At 47.9% G+C, this 15,711-nt stretch overlaps 1 protein-coding gene across 1 annotated transcript in view; it reads left to right on the forward strand.

Annotated features, from left to right (window-relative positions):
• The window catches only part of PGR (progesterone receptor), a 120,606-nt gene extending 105,420 nt beyond the window's left edge, over positions 1 to 15,186 (forward strand). The window contains exons 6-8 of the mRNA XM_075337478.1: positions 287 to 417; positions 2,572 to 2,729; positions 14,724 to 15,186. Of these exons, the coding sequence (XP_075193593.1) occupies positions 287 to 417; positions 2,572 to 2,729; positions 14,724 to 14,879 (445 nt within the window). The 3' untranslated portion in view covers positions 14,880 to 15,186. The remainder of the gene's footprint in view (positions 1 to 286; positions 418 to 2,571; positions 2,730 to 14,723) is intronic.
• Positions 15,187 to 15,711: the final 525 nt, after the last annotated feature.

Genomic DNA, 15,711 nt, shown 5'->3' on the forward strand with positions numbered 1-15,711 from the left:
GTACTCAGACAAGAGAATGACCCTACTCCTAGCTGAGAATGATCCTGGCTGAGCAGCAGTTCAAAGCAGCTTCTAAAAGAACAAACTATCCATGTGAAACAGCACTGAAGCATATTTGTGAGAGAAGGAAGCAAAATAAGTAATAAAGTACTTTACAACAATCCATAACTTTACAGAGCTGGAGAATAGTGAAAGAAAAAGAAAAATAGTTACTCTTTAATTATGAGTTCAGCAGCTTCATAATTACATCTTTTTGATCCTAAAATGATGACATATATTTCCTCAGACAACGGATGAAAGAGTCGTCTTTTTATGCCCTTTGCCTCTCAATGAGACAGCTGCCACAAGAGTTTGTCAAATTGCAAGTCACCCAGGAGGAGTTTTTGTGCATGAAGGCGCTGCTACTCCTGAACACAAGTGAGTAATATGTATATGGAGGACTTGGGGAAGGAATTAGATGTGTCAACATGAATTAAAATACTATTACCAGTGACTGCCATCTACCCCATCATACATTGCCCCCAACAGCCCTTACGCCCTAAAGGGTTATTCCCATCTTATTGAGGTATCACTTATTCACTGGATAACTTGATGATCACTCACTGGATAACTTGATGATCACTGAGGATGCAATCACTGAGGATGATCACTGATTATACGAATAAGACTGTTGGAATGGGTCGATGTGCATCACTGCTCTACTCATGGTCTATGGGATTACTGAAGATATCAATATACAGCACTTGACTATCCTCAGCTCTCCCATAGACAATGAATTAAAGGCACACATGCTAAATATCTCGTTTCCAGTTTAACGGAGAGGTGGTCACACATGTGCTGCCGATCCATTCATTGTTTATGGCTTTAATAGCCGAGTGTTTTTCCATTATAAAAAAACTTAAAGGGAACCAACCACCAGGTTTTTGCACTATAAACTAGAGACAGTGCCAAAAGGGTGCTAGGACGCTGATTAACCCTAGAACGCGCAACCATAGAAATCAACAATAGAAAACAAGTAACCTAGCAGGTCTGCGAGGCCCCAGGTATGCGTTCTAGGGTTAAAATCATTAATATGATACCTTTACTAAAAATCTGAGGCTTGATTCCAGTATAATTCTTGTTCAGACCTTCAGAAATTATGTAATTTGTTGCACAGGCTTGAGCATCGGGGCAGGATTTTGTGGGTCGGGTCCTCTGTGATGATTCCTTTTCCTGCCTTGCCTCCTTTTCATTTAAATTTTACGCCATTGCCATTATCGCTGTTAATGGCGCATGTGCATTACTATTGTGACGTTGTCTTTAACAAAATGCCGTCCGAATCAGAGCATGTGAGTACCACGATATATGGCACCTTTTTATTGAAGACACTATGGAGATCAGCGGCGGCGCATGCGCAGATTAATTTTTTATTTCATCAGCGCATGCGCCACTGCTGTTCATCATCATCTCCACACCGTCCTAATCAAAATGGCTCTGGAGATCGCGGTATGCACATACGCTGATTTCGGGGTCATTTTATTGAAGATAATTTCACAATAGCAATGCGCATGCGCCGCCAATAGCAGTAATGGCAGCACAAAATTTTAATTAAAGAAAGGAGGCAAGGCAGGAGGAGGAATCATTTCAGAGGACCTGACCCACAAAGTCCCGCACCGATGCTCAATCTTATGCACAAATTACGTAATTTCTGAAGGTTCGAACAAGGAATATTCTGCAGATTTCTCAGCTAAAGGTATCATTTTAATCCATATCCTTGCACCATTATGACACTACCTCTAGTTTATAAGGCAAAAGCCTGCTACTTGGTTCCCTTAAATTAACTAAAGGCTGCTTTACACGCAGCGACATTGCTAGCGATGTCGCAAGCGATCGCACCCGTCCCCGTCATTTGTGCGTCATGGGCAAATCGCTGCCCGTGGCATACAATATCACTAGTAGGAGTCACAAGCAGTTACCTTCCTAGCGACGTCGCTGTGGTCGGCGAACAATCTCTTCATTAAGGGGGAGGTTCGTGCGGCGTCACAGCGATGTCACACAGAGGCCGACCAATAGAAGCAGAGGGGCGGAGAGCAGCCGCATTAACGACACTCCCACCTCGTTGCCGGAGGACGCAGGAACACTGTTCGTTGTTCCTGGGGTGTCACACGTAGCAATGTATGCTGCCTCAGGAACGACGAACAACCTGCGTCCACAACGAGCAACGACATTTAAGAAATGAACGACGCGTCAACGATCAACGATAAGGTTAAGGATAAGGCTCGTAGGTGTTACACGCAACGGCGTCGCTAATGACGCCGGATGTGTGTCACGAATTCCGTGACCCCAACGACATATTGTTAGATATGTCATTGCGTGTAAAGCGGCCTTAAGACACTATTGTCAGCCATCTCCAAAAGCATCTATCGTTATCTCCGATCCCGACCACGGATGTCAGTTGCAGCCGGAATCCCAAGGGGACATTTAGTACAAGTCAGCATTATACCTTGAATATTTTTGCTTCCAGCTTTGATGTGTTGTGATTGTAGAAATATTCATTCCTATTGCTTATATAGAAATATTCTTTTTCTTCAGTTCCTTTGGAGGGTCTTAAAAGCCAAAGTCTTTTTGATGAGATGAGGTCAAACTACATAAGAGAACTAGCAAAAGCCATCGGCATAAGACATAAAGGAGTTGTTGCAAGTTCCCAGAGGTTCTATCATCTTACCAAAGTTATGGACTCCATGCATGAAGTAAGTGCGTCCATAACTATTCCATTAAACATTGTCTGTCCATTAAGTTTGTTTCATTGATATCTGGTGCAGAACATATAGTCATAACAATAGTGAGAAATCATTACAATAAAAGTAATATAAAGGAATCACAATAAGCTAGTAACAGCCAATAATACAGTTGAAAAGACATTTTACTGGCATCATGTCACTTCTGATAGCTATAACCCCTAGAGACGAGCGGATCTGGCCGTTTCCCATGTATTGACTCCTGTACTGAGTGTATGTAAACTTTTTTGACTTTGCAGAAAGTAATACAATGTATTAAAACATTATCTGTCTCATTATTCTGGCATTTGGCAAATATAAATAATTTTGGTTCCTAATTGACCTAAAACGGGAAAGGTTTATTCTGATTTCATGTCAGATAGTGAGAAAAACCTGCAGATGTGTCTTTATAAAGAGCAGAGGTAAACATCTGGTTTCAACTGTATACAGTCATTGTAAATGCAATACATATATGACAGTTGAGGGCGATTCTGCCTATATACAGTCAGGGCCAGAAATATTTGGACAGTGACACAAGTTTTATTTTAGCTGTTTACAAAAACATGTTCAGAAATACAATTATATATATAATATGGGCTGAAAGTGCACACTCCCAGCTGCAATATGAGAGTTTTCACATCCAAATCGGAGAAAGGGTTTAGGAATCATAGCTCTGTAATGCATAGCCTCCTCTTTTTCAAGGGACCAAAAGTAATTGGACAAGGGACTCTAAGGGCTGCAATTAACTCTGAAGGCGTCTCCCTCGTTAACCTGTAATCAATGAAGTAGTTAAAAGGTCTGGGGTTGATTACAGGTGTGTGGTTTTGCATTTGGAAGCTGTTGCTGTGACCAGACAACATGCGGTCTAAGGAACTCTCAATTGAGGTGAAGCAGAACATCCTGAGGCTGAAAAAAAAGAAAAATCCATCAGAGAGATAGCAGACATGCTTGGAGTAGCAAAATCAACAGTCGGGTACATTCTGAGAAAAAAGGAATTGACTGGTGAGCTTGGGAACTCAAAAAGGCCTGGGCGTCCACGGATGACAACAGTGGTGGATGATCGGCGCATACTTTCTTTGGTGAAGAAGAACCCGTTCACAACATCAACTGAAGTCCAGAACACTCTCAGTGAAGTAGGTGTATCTGTCTCTAAGTCAACTGTAAAGAGAAGACTCCATGAAAGTAAATACAAAGGGTTCACATCTAGATGCAAACCATTCATCAATTCCAAAAATAGACAGGCCAGAGTTAAATTTGCTGAAAAACACCTCATGAAGCCAGCTCAGTTCTGGAAAAGTATTCTATGGACAGATGAGACAAAGATCAACCTGTACCAGAATGATGGGAAGAAAAAAGTTTGGAGAAGAAAGGGAACGGCACATGATCCAAGGCACACCACATCCTCTGTAAAACATGGTGGAGGCAACGTGATGGCATGGGCATGCATGGCTTTCAATGGCACTGGATCACTTGTGTTTATTGATGACATAACAGCAGACAAGAGTAGCCGGATGAATTCTGAAGTGTACCGGGATATACTTTCAGCCCAGATTCAGCCAAATGCCGCAAAGTTGATCGGACGGCGCTTCATAGTACAGATGGACAATGACCCCAAGTATACAGCCAAAGCTACCCAGGAGTTCATGAGTGCAAAAAAGTGGAACATTCTGCAATGGCCAAGTCAATCACCAGATCTTAACCCAATTGAGTATGCATTTCACTTGCTCAAATCCAGACTTAAGACGGAAAGACCCACAAACAAGCAAGACCTGAAGGCTGCGGCTGTAAAGGCCTGGCAAAGCATTAAGAAGGAGGAAACCCAACGTTTGGTGATGTCCATGGGTTCCAGACTTAAGGCAGTGATTGCCTCCAAAGGATTCGCAACAAAATATTGAAAATAAAAATATTTTGTTTGGGTTTGGTTTATTTGTCCAATTACTTTTGACCTCCTAAAATGTGGAGTGTTTGTAAAGAAATGTGTACAATTCCTACAATTTCTATCAGATATTTTTGTTCAAACCTTCAAATTAAACGTTACAATCTGCACTTGAATTCTGTTGTAGAGGTTTCATTTCAAATCCAATGTGGTGGCATGCAGAGCCCAACTCGCGAAAATTGTGTCACTGTCCAAATATTTCTGGACCTAACTGTATGTGGTTCGTTCAACATCTCCTGCAGGGTATTAGAGTACTGCATCAGAGTCTCACTTTCTTTTTGAGGCGATTAAAGAACATGGATCGAAGCTGGTTTATACGGGCCCGTCCTCCCAAGCTCCCCTCTAACAGTTTCAAAATTTTCTCTAGCGTATTTCTTTCAGCCTCAGGGCGTACCACTACCATTTGCCTAGCATCACCTTCTAAAGCATTTAATGCCAGCTCTGCTCGTAACGCAGGAGCCAGGTTGCACATCCGCATGATACTCAGGACCCTCTCAGCCCAATCCTGTAATGCCATGTTATGCCCATCGTATCTCGGCATGTGCTGGAGTAAAGCTCCCACCGGCACATACCATCCCTCATTCGCCACGGCTGCCAGGGAAGCCGCACCCAGCATGGAGATTGCTGATGTGGCACGGTCATTTCTTTCCCCGCCTCCGTCCATGACAGACACTGGATCCTGCCTACTACGCCAAGTAAATGTAATGACCGTAGGTCCGAAGAGAATCCAGTGGGTCACAAACCGAGACAGAGGCAGAAATAAACAAGGGTTCCTTTACTAGGTTGAGAATTAGAGTATGATTCAGAATAAATAATGATTGATTTAAGAACCCCTCAAAGCACCACAAAAGTGGAATTAACACACTCAGCTTTTAGCCGGAATCAATGCGCCGATCTCAGAGTTCCCGGGTTATGTATATTACCTCAGGAACCGGGAATAAATTTACCTACTCATACCAGGTTGAACAAAGAAAAACAATTAACTACAAAGGCAAGAGGTGTAAATCCAATGGTGGCACTCTGAGGGAACCTCTGAGATGGCGCACTGAGTATAACTTATCACTACTAATAACAAAGCCTTAAATTTTACCAACGTTGGTTTTACACTGAACAAAGGGATACCCGGGTATCTTAAAACTATGGTACCGTTAACTTCAAGGGAAGTTTCACAGAGGCCTGTAGTCCGAGTCCGCTGTGTATAATTCCAAAGAAGGAAGAAAAAGGAAACACAAAAATCTTCTTCTTGCTCTAAGGATGTCTTCACCCCGGCCAGTAAGAGGATAGTTGCCTAGAGTTAGGAACGAGTCCTGGGATTAGCCAGTCTGGTGGGAGGGGGACACACACACACTGTGAGACAGAGAGAACTGTGGCACACAGAGGTGTGTGGACATGCTCGAGCTGGGTCTATGCAACGGTGACCCGGGGGCACAGGAGAGAGGTCGCCAGGGTGGGTACGGACAAGTACCGCTGGGACCGGAGCACGCACAGGGCCCTAGATCAGGCGCCAGTTCTGCACAGCTTGATAATCACCTGCATGGTGTGGACACCTCCATGGACTTCACTGAACCAAATAATCCGGGGGCATCAGAAGTAAACTAGGATCGGGGTTCGGACACTTACCTCCTCACAGGGTCCACACTGCCCGCCGTACGGAGAAGGAGACTGATACCCCAAAAGGGACAGTCGGGCCCCAAACGCTCTATGCTATGGGGACCCAATCAACAGAGAGTGCCGGGGACAGAGCAACCTGGGTCACTACATTGGCACTGATACTCCATTGGACCTGAACCAGTCATCCACTGGTCGGAATAAGTAGAGACTGTTGGTTACAACCTTAAGTGGTCCCTGTTATTGCCCTTCACAATTCCCAGGCACGGTCCTACCTGTGGAGGGCCCAACATCATTGCTGCAACCACCACCAGCCCTGGGAGTACCCACATTTAGCAGTGGCGGTCCTCTACTCTTAACCGCAACCCGCAGGTAGCGTCATGTACAGTAACTTTCATCCCTACTTACAATAATCCCCCTTTTTACAAGAGAAGCCCCAGGGCACGGGACCAGGTGTGGCACCCTGGACAAGCCAGGTCATCACAGCACAACACCTACACACCCCACACTCCCGGTCAGGCACACCAAAGTCAGACAAAAACCCTTGTTGCCTTCCTCCAGGGGCTGATGTCCACACCAGGGGGTGGGCCAGGCGGTTGGCCCCGCCCACCGAGGAGTTCACAGTCCTTGAGGCGGGAAAAGTAGGGCAGATTAGTTTGGAAGTGAAAGTGAGAGGAAGGAAAGGAGTAGAGAAGCCTGAAGTTGGTCCGGGTGTGTGGCCCGGACGGATCAGCAAGGTTGGCAGACGGTGGTGACCGTCTGCAGGAGTGGCCTATTGGAGCTAACCGTTAGGACCGTGCACGGGCGGTGGCCCGGCGGTACCGGACCGGTACGCAAAGAGAAGCCAGCACCATCCGGCAGGGGCTTACGGACCCCGGCAAGGCTAGGAGTCGCCGTGAATTTGCCAAATCCGTTAGCGAAGGGAACCTCCTGGGTTTCCCAGCAGCCAAGTCCCGTCAGAAGGCAACAGTCCAACCGAGAGAGGGAAACACAGTCACCGCCAAGGCTAAAGTTCCCAGGGCCAGAACCTGCGGGCAAAAGGGGCTCCTTCAGTACCCATCCAAGCTGGGGTGCGGGTTACCGGTGGGAACCCATTGGAACCATACACGTTACACAGGTGCAGGGAAAGGCAGTCACCATCAACCTGCCGGGAGGAGAAACACCGCAGCCGTCTGTGGGACCCGTCGATCCAGCCGTGTGTTTTACCGAGAACTGTGTCCTCATCATTGGCTGAGTGAGTACCACCGTGCCGTGCGGCACAGCGCTGCCCCCACGACCCTGCACCTCGCCAGGCCCCGTAACCCGCCTGCCATCCATCCCTACCCCATCACCGGGCCCCAGGACAACCAACCCCCTACCCACGGAGGGGAGAACTAATATCCAGGCTGCTCCCAGTCATCACTCCCGGGATCCCCGTCCAGAGCAGCAGTGGTGTCACCAATATCACCACAACCGTGGGTGGCGTCACGGACAATAACCAAAGCCCCACCATCCAATCCCCACCCTTTTCACTCACGGGCGAGGAGCGCCACTTGAGTCCCCGGGATCCGGCCCACCGCTCGAGCCACCACCGAGCAGCAGCAGCCGCAGCAGCTGCAGTTGGACCCGAGCAGTGGGAGAGCGCAGCGTCCCCTCCTCCACCCGCGACAACTTGGCGTCACGAACAGGATCTTACCGCTCTGCCGTCTGGTAGAGGTGTGCCTTGTTACCGCCGGAGGTGTCCGGGCGAAAAATTGGAGAGGCCGCCATCTTGGGCGCGAGGAGTTCCCGCTCGAGCGTCTCCTCGAGTAGTGGAGGCGCGAAGGCCGAAGCCCCGCCCCTGTAGAGGAGGAGCCGGAAAGAGACTAAGGGGGACTGATGGCGTCTGGCCGCATGTAGCCCGCGGCTATAAAAGCAGGGACGCCAGGACCCTGCAGCCATCTTGTTGCTGGTTCCTGGAAGAGGCCGCCAGAGCCATGTTTATGCCGTCCCGCAGCACCGTAGCCCCCGCGCTTGGAACCACGGCGTGGGTGGAGATCCGGACCGCGCAGCTCCAACAACGGCTGCAGGTCAAGATGCAGCTCCTCCTGGAGGAGTGGGAGGCCGACATGGCGGAGGTTGTAGCAACCATGGGGAGACGCGAGGAAGAGGGAGCTTCGGAAGGGAGGGTGAGTGACCCACGCCCCTGTGCCCCTAGTGGGTCGGTCATCGGGCCGAGGGACCCGGTCCACGCACGCTCGCCCTGCTACCTCCCCCGCTACCCGTACCGGCCGCCGCAGCCCCGCCACTAGGCCCGCTACCCCCGCAACCGGTAGCGGTACCCCGCATGTCCGCCCAGGCAGATCGGCCTGTAGCCGGAGCCCGTGACCGACCAGAGTCGCTACCCTGGAAGGTGCAGAAGCCTGAGCCGGAGGCATCCCCAGAAATGTCCTCCGAGCCGGAGCCGACAGGCCGCTCCGTGCAGGAGGCCCGGCGGAAGAGGAACCCTGTGCCCATCCCCCACACCTCGGCTGAGGTTTTGCCGAGTTGCCGCTGCAAGGCAGCACCCCAGGCCAAGTCACCGCGGGACCTTCCACCCAGATCACCAGAGGTGGGCAGTGTCTAGAAGGTCTCGCGGGGCCCGACCCATGCGCCGGAGCTCGCAGCAGCTTCGTATTGGGACAGGGAACCGACACCGCTGGGCCCAGAGATTGCTGAGAGAGAGAGAGGAAGAAGGCGGAGTTGGTGGCCCGTACGATCTGGGAGAAGGAGAGCCTCCGTCAAGCGACCTTCTGAGTCCGGGGCCCGCTGTATGAAGGGCAGGTGAGGCGGTTTAATGTCCGCTGGGGCTATGGTTTCATCTACGAGCCGGGCCTGGAGGCCGAGGTCTTTGTAGCCCGGCGGGATGTCAACGCCCACCTGCCGGAGGAGCACCCTGGCCGTAACTTGATGCCAGGAGACCTAGTTCAGTATACCCGGCACTGCGGAGAGAGGGGGTGGTTTGCGTTAGACGCCAAGCTGAGGGGCAGCCAAGAGGCCCGAGTGTCCACCGCGCCCCCTCCCCCAGCCGACACCGAAGAATCAGAGTGATGGCAGCGGAGTCCCGTTGCAAGTGTCCCCCGTTGGGACCACCAGTGTTCTGTTTAAAAGTTGAAAATGAATGATAAGTGAATGATTAACCGAAGATTCACCTGATTGAAACCTTGATTTGAACCGGTCGTTGCCGGCAACTGGTCCCCGTTGGGACCCCTTTACCAAAGGCGTAGAAACTGCTACGAACAAGCCCGAGAACTGGCAGGGCAACCACGAACTTGTGGTCCGTAAATAAACATATGTTTTAAGGCTATACCGTAACCGCCTCCGGAGAGGCTGATTTGGAGGATGGGCCTGGAGGGAAGAGATGGCAATCCTTTGGGGGTTTCAGGGGTTCCCCATGGACGTGGGTCCCCTGAAAAGGACAGAACCCGCTCGGGTAGCTTGTGCTGGACTGGGGTCAAGGGGTGCTGCCTGTTTGCTTAGGGGCAGCATCAAGGCCAGGTTACTTGGGTGGGAGAGAGTGGAAGCCATAACTGTTTTAGCAACGTTTAAATAAGAGTACCTCCCGATGTGGGAAGATGTTATTATACTTGTAATATGTTTTACCGTTTATCTTTCCAGTTTGTGAAAATAAAACCGGTGATGGACGGGCAGCCCGCGGACGGTCTGCATTTTACTAAGGGGGAATGTGGCGTCCTGGACAAGCCAGGTCGTCACAGCACAACACCTACACACCCCACACTCCCGGTCAGGCACACCAAAGTCAGACAAAAACCCTTGTTGCCTTCCTCCAGTGCCTGATGTCCACACCAGGGGGTGGGCCAGGCGCTTGGCCCCGCCCACCGAGGAGTTCACAGTCCTGGAGGCGGGAAAAGTAGGGCAGATTAGTTTGGAAGTGACAGTAGAGAAGCCTGAAGTTGGTCCGGGTGTGTGGCCCGGATGGATCAGCAAGGTTGGCAGACGGTGGTGACCGTCTGCAGGAGTGGCCTATTGGAGCTAACCAAAAGGACCGTGGACGGGCGGTGGCCCGGCGGTACCGGACCGGTACGCAAAGAGAAGCCAGCACCATCCGGCAGGGGCTTACGGACCCCGGCAAGGCTAGGAGTCGCCGTGAATTTGCCAAATCCGTTAGCGAAGGGAACCTCCTGGGTTTCCCAGCAGCCAAGTCCCGTCAGAAGGCAACAGTCCAACCGAGAGAGGGAAACACAGTCACCGCCAAGGCTAAAGTTCCCAGGGCCAGAGCCTGCGGGCAAAAGGGGCTCCTTCAGCACCCATCCAAGCTGGGGAGCGGGTTACCGGTGGGAACCCATTGGAATCGTACACGTTACACAGGTGCAGGGAAAGGCAGTCACCATCAACCTGCCGGGAGAAGAAACACCACAGCCGTCTGTGGGACCCCTCCATCCAGCCGTGTGTTTTACCGAGAACTGTGTCCTCATCATTCCCCACACAAAAATTATGGGGTAGCCTGTCTCCCTCCCTGTGACCTTCTTTTCTCTGTCTCATTTAATTGGATTTTAAGTATGTATATATATATATGTATGTCTAATCACTAACTGCAATCACATGTGATTTCCAGTATTTTGTATTTTTTGTAATAATAAAAACTGTTATACTTTTTTCACAATTGTGGTGCAGTAATTCTTACTCCAAAAAAACATGGTAAATACCCCCCCTCGTTCACAAGTTTTTATATTATGAAATTTGTATCTACTTACACGTTATAAAATTAATTTATACATACAAGTGCCTTAGGCCACCACAGACCATCAAGAATGTTGGTGTCATCCTGTCATTCTATCACTTATTCCAGAGATATTCGATATTACCCTATGATGATTACCCAAAAATTAAACTTAACATTTTTTAACTCCTTTAAAGAAGATCTGTGTCTTGCTATAAATATAGTATTTTTTTTCACCTGATGTGAATGCCGCCATTCCTCTAAATCCGGAGTTGTTTAGTTTATGTTCCTGCGCCTCTCCGTTCCTGAGATAAGAAAATCAGCAGAGAAGCCGTTCCAAACATCTTGGAAGACTAACCTCAGATCTTCTGTAGTTGTCTGTTGTGCAAATACTTCTGTCCCTTCATGTAATCCCAGACAGACTGGGTGATACTGAGATCAGGGCTCTGTGGGGGCCGGATCATTACTTCCAGGACTTCCTTTTTGCACTACAGATGGGTCCTAATGACATTGTATGTTTAGGGTCCTTTTCTGGCTGCAGAATCATTGGGAAGCCAGTCAGACACCTTTTTGATGGTATTACATGATGGATATAATGACAGTGAAGCAAAATGCTCATCATGCTGCAATATTAGTGATGTGTCAGTCGCGAACGATCCGACACAAAGATCCGGCTCCCTGCGGTGACTGACAGGAGCCGGATCACCAGAGAGAGCTACTAAATTCTCTAAACGGCTCTTTTTGATGCTGAAACCCCGCCCACCCATGGCTAAACCCCGCCCACTCAACAATCTAATTGGTCCATTATAAGTGGGCAGGGTTTAGCCGTGGGTGGGCGGGGTTTCAGCGGCGTTACTACAATCTTAAACACATATTTAATAGGGAACCAAGAACAATCCAAATGAGCTGGCTCTTTATGGTGAGCGGAGCCATGGGAACCGGATCACCAACTGCCCATCACTATGCAACACACATCACAACCACTGGGTGGCCACATATAGACACATGGAGCATTGTGCTCCTCCTGGCTTGCCCCTTTCTTTATATAAATTTCACACTGTGCCGCCATTATCGCTGTTAGCGGCACTTGCACATTGCTAGTCTTCATAAATGTCTTCATAAAAGGGAACCCGTCTCCAGGTTTTTCACATATAAGCTGCAGCCACCACCAGTGAGCCCTTATATTTAGCATTCTAATATAATGTATATAAGAACCTAGGCCACTGTGCAGAACGTAAAAAAACACCTTTATAACACTCACCCACCAGAGGGCGGTCCAGTCTGATGGGTGTCTTTGCTCTCAGTCCAGCGCCCCGTCCATCTTGTGCCATCACCGACCTTTTGCCCAGCCCCATGTGCATGACACATCCTGCATCATCCACAGAGAGGCCTCCATTGCGGTCCTGCGCATGCACAAATGCGGAATTGGACGAAACACTTACCTGAGACACGGATGTGTGAAGGAGGCCTTAGGCTGTGTGGGTTTTTTATGCATTTTTGAGTGTAGATTTGTCAACAAACTGCAGGCACATCCTGATACCAGCAAAGTGAATGAGAATCCTGAAGTCTCGTGCTGCTTTTTTGCCTGCCAAGAGGTACAGAAATGGTGCAGAAATGGTGAACGTGTGCACATACCCAGAGGGCTATGTCCTACCTTTGTCTGAAGGTAGCCTTGACTTCTGCATTCTGCTCCTTATCTATTTCTGATTTTTGATGGCTAAGGAAATTCTTGGTGAAGAACAGAGATAAAAACAAAAACAAACTAAAACTAGCGAATAACATGTCTGCTAATATCTAAATAAGTGCTGCCCAAAACACATACTGTCCAATTCAATGATATTATATTGCTCTTTAAATGTTAGTCATCTGGGTAATAGTAGTGCAGCCCACCAGGAAAAATGATCTTGAGAACTACTGACTTTCTATACAGAACATGTCTTCTTCTACTTATACACTGACGAGCAAAAGGGTAACAATGTTTTGGACTTTTAGGCTCCATATCTCACCATCCACTACAGCTTTGAGCATGTCAAAATAACATTGTTACCCTTTTGCTCATCAGTGTAATCTTAGCTTCATTAAAGGGAATCGGTCAGCAGGTTTTTGCTATGTAAACTGGGAGAAGCATGATGTAGGGGCAGAGACCCTGATTCCAGCGATGTGTCACTTACTGAGCTGTTTGTTGTCATCTTGATGCAATCATTGTTTTCTCTGCTGCTGATTTAGCAGTGCTCAGAATGGAGATAGTTATATAACCCCATCCACACCACTGATTGGCAGCTTTCTGTGTACACTGCACATTGACACAAAGCTGCTCTTCAGTGATGGTTACACAGAACAGTTGACTAGGAGGCATGAGTCAACTAGCACTTTAGTGGATTGAAACAGCAGCACACAGCCTAGTAAGTGATACATTGCTGTAATCAGGCTCTCAGTCCCTACATCATGCTGCTTTCATTACATAGCAAAAACGTGCTGACAGATTCCCTCTGAGATCTAATACATTATTTGTGATGATCCCATAAGTAATAGATCTGTCACGATCCCTCTATGCAGAGCATCTTGCACACAGGTGATGCTCTGCTGCGCTTTCCTGAACCACAGAGCCGGCAGTGACAGGATTCCTTTGTGCAGAGCATCTTGCATTTGGAGATGCTCTGCTGTGTTTCTCTGAGCATTAGCACACAGGTTGATTGATAGCACAGGATTCCATGCAGGTTCTGGGAGGTGCTGATTGCTCAAGTGTTCCACCTTCCTGGTAATTGCCAGGCTTCTTTAGGGTGCTCTCACACATCCGGCTTTTCGCCAGTTTGCCAGTTCCGCCGCACGCCAGTACAGTGTATACAGTACAGTGGCAGCGCTGTAACGTCCGGGACACATGCTCCGGTCACATGACAGCGTGTGACTGGAGCTTGTCGAGCTGCCACTGTACTGTATACACTGTACTGGTGTGCGCCGGAACCGGCAAACTGGAGAAAAGCCGGATGTGTGAGAGCGCCCTTACTGAGCAGTGTGTTTTTGCAAGTCTTTTGATCTGAGTTTCTTGACCCCGGACCATTATTTAACTCCTCTCTGCCTGCTCCCTGTTCTTTTCATTACCTCCTGGCTTCTGACCTCAGATCGTTACCTGACCACGTCTCTGTCTGCTCCCTGTTCTTGTTGTTACCTCCTGGCTTCTGACCTCAGATCGTTACCTGACCACATCTCTGTCTGCTCCCTGAATCTAATACGTACTCTCCTGGAATTCTGACCCTCAGCCTGTGACTTGACTATGCCTCTGTTTACTCTCTGTGTCCAGATGTATCCTCCTGTTACCTGACCTTGGTTGTCTGACTACTCTTCTGTCTGTACCCTCTGTACTACTGAATCTGGAGCCATTTTTCTTATGTTTCTGTGCCTCTCCTATTCTGGACATATGGCCTTTTCTCTCCACAATTAAATTTCGTCTTTTTAGCCAAGTTGGCGACTTCCTGTAGAAAACTCCTAGAGCAAAGAGTTGATGACCACGCCCACTTGTCTAAAAAGACTAGATTTGTATACAGGGAAGAGGGAGTCATATATCAGGAACGCAGAGGCAAAGGAACCAAAGAAAAACAGTGCCGGATTCAGGAGAACATCGGCATTCACATCACATATTTTTTGTGGTAAGTGACAGGTACTCTTTACCATGGTATATTTTAAATGGAATTTATCAATGTTGGATCATTCTATACATTAATTTCTGGCTTTATCTTACTAAAAACAGCTGGTGAAGCAGCTCCATCTTTATTGCCTCAACACCTTCCTCCAGTCCCGAGCACTGAGCGTGGAATTCCCGGAGATGATGACAGAAGTGATATCCGCACAACTACCCAAGATCCTGGCTGGGATGGTAAAGCCGCTGGTCTTTCACAAAAAGTGAACGTCTAGAGAGTTTCCCACCGCTGACTTATTTATTACACGATCGCTAAATTTATTTGTGGTGACTCCTGACTTCGGTCACATCCTGATCTGTTGCAGTCCTCATAACACTAAAGGTGGGCAGAAGAGCGAGAAAATAAGTCTCACGGACCAAAGATTCTACTCGGAATGGTTGTGTTATTTCACCACCGGCTACTCATTCAAGTCATCGCCCACCAATATCTTTATATGTCGCTTTACAAGTACAATGTTCTCTGCTTAAACTGTTTGTAAAGTGAACCCCACACATTAAAGTGATACAACAGATAGATATTGTGACAGCTTTTAGTTTTATGTATGCAAAATCAGAGATCTTGCAATTTTTACTGTGACCACTAGTCTCATTACTAGTCTCATTACTAGTCTCAATACTAGTCTCAATACTAGTCTCAATACTTTACTATTTGTAATATATTATTAATTTACTGTGACCACTAGTCTCATTACTAGTCTCATTACTAGTCTCATTACTAGTCTGAATACTAGTCTGAATACTAGTCTCAATACTATTCTCATTACTAGTCTCATTACTAGTCTCATTACTAGTCTCATTACCATTCTCATTACTAGTCTCATTACTAGTCTCAATACTATTCTCATTACTTTATTAGTAGTCTCATTACTAGTCTCAATACTATTCTGTTATGCTTCAATGACCGAGGAGGATCAAAAAAATTTGGAAACCCAAAATGTAACCAGAGTGGCTGGAACCTTAATGGACTAAAGACCTAATCCTGACACACAACTAGAAGTAGCCGTGGGACGAGCCTACGATGATCTAATCGTCTCGACAC

This window comes from Anomaloglossus baeobatrachus, chromosome 2 (genome assembly GCF_048569485.1).
Source record: "Anomaloglossus baeobatrachus isolate aAnoBae1 chromosome 2, aAnoBae1.hap1, whole genome shotgun sequence".
NCBI classification, from domain to species: domain Eukaryota; kingdom Metazoa; phylum Chordata; class Amphibia; order Anura; family Aromobatidae; genus Anomaloglossus; species Anomaloglossus baeobatrachus.